The sequence below is a fragment of the Leptonychotes weddellii genome, unplaced genomic scaffold (assembly GCF_054177405.1).
Source record: "Leptonychotes weddellii isolate Sample4059 unplaced genomic scaffold, ASM5417740v2 HiC_scaffold_15685, whole genome shotgun sequence".
NCBI classification, from domain to species: domain Eukaryota; kingdom Metazoa; phylum Chordata; class Mammalia; order Carnivora; family Phocidae; genus Leptonychotes; species Leptonychotes weddellii.
Window position 1 is genome coordinate 1 of NW_027738770.1, and position 4,749 is coordinate 4,749.

Consider the following 4,749-nt stretch of genomic DNA (forward strand, 5'->3'; position numbering starts at 1 on the left):
CTCAGGGTCAAGTCTGTTTAAGCACACTGGGATTTATATATATACATATATATATTTCTTAAGATTTTATTTATTTGAGAGGGAGAGCATGTGTGCACGTGGGAGTTGGAGGGAGGGACAGAGGAACAAGCAGACCCCACCCCCCTCACCCCCGAGCACAGAGCCTGATACGGGGCTCGATCCCAGGACCCTGAGATCATGACCTGAGCCAAAGTCAGATGCTTAACCCACTGAGCCCCCCAGGCACCCTGATGCAGAGAGTTGGGTGCTTACGGACTTGCTTGGAAGGGCCGGAGGAGCGGGTTCTCCCCTGGAAGGAGGCCCAGAACCCACCTGCCAGGGAAGCCAGCTGCTGCCTTTGCCACAGGCAGGAGGGCGGGGTCAGGAGCACCGAGTTCAAGAAAGTGCCATCCTCGCCTGGGAACCAGGAGGCCGGGGTCACCGCGAGGGCTGGCTCTGGAGCTGCCCCGTTCAGGATGTGTGGCTCGCCAATGAACTTTAAAACGTAAATAGAATTAAGACTTCAGTTCCTCGGTTGCACTAGTGACCTTTCTTTTTTTTTTTTTTTTAAAGATTTTATTTATTTATCTGACAGAGAGAGACACAGCGAGAGAGGGAGCACAAGCAGGGGGAGTGGGAGAGGGAGAAGCAGGCTTCCCGCAGAGCAGGGAGCCCGATGCGGGGCTTGATCCCAGGACCCTGGGATCATGACCTAAGCCGAAGGCAGACGCCCAACGACTGAGCCACCCAGGCGCCCCTGCACTAGCGACCTTTCAAACCCATGGCTAGTGGCCACCGTATTGGGAAGCACAGATCACGAACATCTCCGTCGTAGGGGCTTCTGGGGGACTGGCTTGCCCCAGAGCAACCCAACGCTGGCCCCGTTTGCACTGTAGTCTTGATACTCTGCGCTCGCTGGCGATTGCGCACGAGGGTAGCAAATGCCATTGATTTCAGAGCCCAGGTGATGGGTGGGAGAGCGGGGCCTCTGCCTTCTGTCTTCCAGAGCCCACAAGAGCCCAACGGATCGTCTGACCCAAATCACAGTGCAGAGGATTCTGGGTAGTGTAATTTTTAAGGTCCCCTGCCTGTCCTCCTGGGACCCTAGAACATCAGTCCGTCATATCCCCCGCGCCACTCTCTGAGGCTTTGCTCCAGGAATGCCGGGTTACCGCTGATCCTAGAACACTTGACGGCCTTTGAACTCCTGAGTCGGGCATGGTGCGCTCTGGAAATTGTTAGGGCCGGGTATCATCATCCCCATTCTGGCGTCGAACCACCCGGGAGTCATTAGAAATGCAGAATCCTTCACCCCATCCACAGAGCGTCTGATTCAGGAGTTCTATATTTGGGACCCGAGATCTGCAAGTTGGTAACGAGCTCCCTTAGATTCTTCTGATTCGGGCAGCTTGTCGACCACAACCAGAGTCACTGGCTTAGTACGTTACCCACTTCGTCCTTTTAATTTCTCGCAACCTCCACAAGGCAGTGGGGATGACCAATTCCCGCTTGGAAAGAGGCATGGGAAGGTTAAAAAATCACTTGCCCATCCTCACCATGTAATTATACTCATAATCAGCCTTTGTGGAGTGCTTCCTGTACGCCATCTGGCTTACCAGCCTACTGTTCTAAGGACTTTACATCTTGCTTATAACAATCCTGTGAAGGATTGATGTTCTGCCTTTGCTAGACGAGGCAGCCGAGGCTCGGACAGGGAAGGTTATTTGATGTCATATAACTAGGAAGTGTCAGAGCCACCGTGTGAACCAACCAACCAACCGTGATTCCAGGGTGCTACCTTGCCTGGGAAACAACCAAGTGCCCCCAACATTCAAAAAATGGAAATACCCATTGCTGGGTGCTTCACAAAGATGTGGGGAAACTGGCTCTTGGACATGCCTGGTGAGGAGTTGATAGAATTTTTTTTTAAGATTTTATTTATTTATTTGACAGAGAGAGACACAGTAAGAGAGGGAACACAAGCAGGGGGAGTGGGAGAGGGAGGAGCAGGCTTCCCGCTGAGCCAGGAGCCCAATGCGGGGCTCGATCCCAGGACCCCAGGATCATGACCTGAGCTGAAGGCAGACGCTTAACGACTGAGCCACCCAGTCGCCCCTGAGTTGATAGAATTTTATGGAGAGCAAGTTGGCATTACCTATCAAAGGTCTTACAAAAAAAATGGATACCCTGAGTCCCAACAATCTCACTTAGAAAGTTACCTACGGAAGTCACGGGTGAGTAAAGCTGTGGGAATTTAGCCCAGGAGTATGAAAGGCTCCAGTCAGTAGTGACAGCAGGAATGTTTTCTGTTTGAGGTGACATGGTACAGGAAGGGAGGGTGGTTTGGGAACCTCTGTGGCAGCAGAGGAAGTCTGTGGTAGATCTGAGGTTGGGGAACAATGGCCGGATAGACTGGAGGCCCCCGTTCTCAGCCCTGTCTCCTCTCTCCCCTCAGGACCCTGCCCGTTCTGCTGGCTTCCACCCCAGTGGCTCTGTCCTGGCCGTGGGCACGGTGACTGGCAGGTAAAGCTGAGTGGGCATTTGGGGAGAGCTTCTCTGCTGTCCCTGAGAACTGTCCCTTGACACCCATCCCCCTACCCTATGTCCCCAGAGCCCACAGAATCTGTAATTAAGAGACTTCACCAAGCTGTTCTCCCAGCATTTGTCTGGAGTCAGCCTCTCTTCCAAATCTTTTTTGGGGTCCCTCCCTCAGGCCCCACAGATTGCTGCCCGCCCCCCGACCAGATCAGCTTACATCCCCTCCCCCAATCATGCCTTCTCCTTAAAGATGGCTGCTCCTGGACACGGAGACCCATGACCTGGTGGCTATCCACACTGATGGCAATGAACAGATCTCAGTAGTCAGCTTCTCTCCAGGTAAGCGGCGGGGCCCAGGGATCTTGGAGAAGCCAGGCTGGGGAACAGGCTCAGTCACTAGCAGGGGGAAGGCGTGGTGCCTGTGTTGGCAAGGCCGAGGGGCCGCTCTAGGACTGTAGCGGGGACGGAGCTTGGGACAGCTGAGGAGTCTGGAATAGCGGGGGCTGAGTCTGAGAGAGAAGGGGGTAGAGCCTGGGTGCCTCCTCATAGCCCCCCCTCCCCCTCCCCCAGACGGGGCGTACCTGACCGTGGGCTCCCACGACAACTTGGTGTACGTGTACACGGTGGACCAGGGCGGCCGCAAGGTCAGCCGCCTGGGCAAGTGCTCGGTGAGTGGGCAGTGGCCCCCAGCCCGCGCCGCCACCCCGTCCAGGGGCTGCAGAATTAACCAATTTTCTCCTTCAAGGGAGCACAGCTTCAACGCTACTGACTCTGCCCTGATCACTTCAAGGAGTCTTAGCCCCGCCCACACATTGCCCCCACCCCCACCCCGTGTTACAAGCCCGCCCCTCTGTGTCTAGCCGTGCCCACCTGTTCTAAACCCCACTGTGTTCTAAGCCCTTTCTGTCTGGCCCCGCCCATCAGTCTGGCCCCGCCCATGGTAGTCTGGCCCCGCCCCCACGCTCCAAAGGCCGTGTATCCTTCCTTTGGCCCCCTCGTGTTCTCACCCTACCTCTGTATTTTGCCTTCCACCTCTCCTGGTCTAATCCCACCCCGTCCAGTTCTAACTCCACCCCTCCCCTCCCCCCCGCAGGGCCATTCCAGTTTTATTACCCACCTGGATTGGGCCCAGGACAGCAGCTGCTTTGTCACCAACTCCGGGGACTACGAGATTCTGTACTGTGAGTGCTCTGAAAGCCAAAGGCCGCCCCCCACTCAGCTTCCCTCTTTCCGTGTGCGATTTAGTAGACTTCCCGGAAGGGGGGCAGGGCTTTCTGGCCTCTCTCCTCTAGCTCCTGTGTCAGGGGCTGTTCTCATTGATTGGTCTCCTGGCTTCGGATTTGCTCCCCTTTCTGGTTCGATGGGTGGGGCACAGGTTTCTGAGCAGATGCACCTGCTCAGGCCTGGGAATGTCACCACCCAGGATCTAGCGCCTTCATCCAAGTCTGGAGAGGTGGAATGAGTCCTAGGACCCTAGCCTCCTGTCTCAGACCTTGGTGCCCCTGGACTGTGAAATGCATAGGTTAAGTTAGTAACTGCTCTGAGCCCCCCGCACCCCCCTGTTTTCTGCCCCAGGGGACCCAGCTACCTGTAAGCAGATCACCAGTGCAGATGCTGTGAGGAATGTGGAATGGGCCACGGCCACTTGTGTCCTGGGATTTGGGGTGTTTGGTAAGTTCTGGAATGGGGGAGGTCCCACCAAGGGCAGGAGTTCCAAGAAACATCCTTGACTGGTGGTCTTCGGGGTCTCTTATTGGTTATCCCCGGGCCCAGCCCAGTCCCTGCCTTCATGAGCTTCACAGTCCAGTGAAGGAGACAGACCTGTCCCCAGACAACCCAGAGTCAGCTGGGTTGAGACTGGGCTGCCACCTGAGCCCAGCATGGGAGGGAGTCAAGGAGAGCTTCCTGGAGGAAGGGCTATCGAAGCTGGACCTAGAGGATGAGGAGGCAGTGAGGAAGGAAAGCAGTCCTGGGGCCTAGGGAATCATAGCACGTCTCCCACAAAAGCAGGGAGGTGGCAGAGAACTTGGCATTTGGAGAAATCCAAGAAGGCAGGAGGGGTAAATCATTGTGAAGTCCAAGGGGAGCCCCAGGGAGGAGGCGGCTGGAGCAGCATGGACCAGAGCTTGGGGGTCATGCTAAGAAGCCTGGGCTTTCTGGGGCGCCTGGCTGGCTCAGTCGGAAGAGCATGCAGCTCTTGATCTCAGGGTC

General features: G+C 55.9%; 1 protein-coding gene across 1 annotated transcript; it reads left to right on the forward strand.

Annotated features, from left to right (window-relative positions):
- The first annotated feature begins 705 nt into the window (after positions 1 to 705).
- Positions 706 to 4,335, forward strand: LOC145718437 (echinoderm microtubule-associated protein-like 2). The gene is made up of 5 exons (XM_081809934.1): positions 706 to 2,523; positions 2,789 to 2,877; positions 3,109 to 3,206; positions 3,632 to 3,719; positions 4,114 to 4,335. The coding sequence occupies exons 1-5, from the start codon at positions 2,321 to 2,323 to the stop codon at positions 4,266 to 4,268; spliced, it is 633 nt and encodes a 210-aa protein (XP_081666060.1). The 5' UTR covers positions 706 to 2,320; the 3' UTR covers positions 4,269 to 4,335.
- The last annotated feature ends 414 nt before the right edge of the window (positions 4,336 to 4,749 follow it).

What these genes read in the sequence shown, in the direction of transcription:
- LOC145718437 (XM_081809934.1), top strand. Translation starts at nt 2,321, where the DNA reads ATGGTACAGGAAGGGAGGGTGGTTTGGGAACCTCTGTGGCAGCAGAGG. An exon ending in AGTAGTCAGCTTCTCTCCAG is followed by an intron (nt 2,878 to 3,108) that starts GTAAGCGGCGGG and finishes CCCCTCCCCCAG; the next exon opens with ACGGGGCGTACCTGACCGTG. An exon ending in GGACTACGAGATTCTGTACT is followed by an intron (nt 3,720 to 4,113) that starts GTGAGTGCTCTG and finishes TTTCTGCCCCAG; the next exon opens with GGGACCCAGCTACCTGTAAG.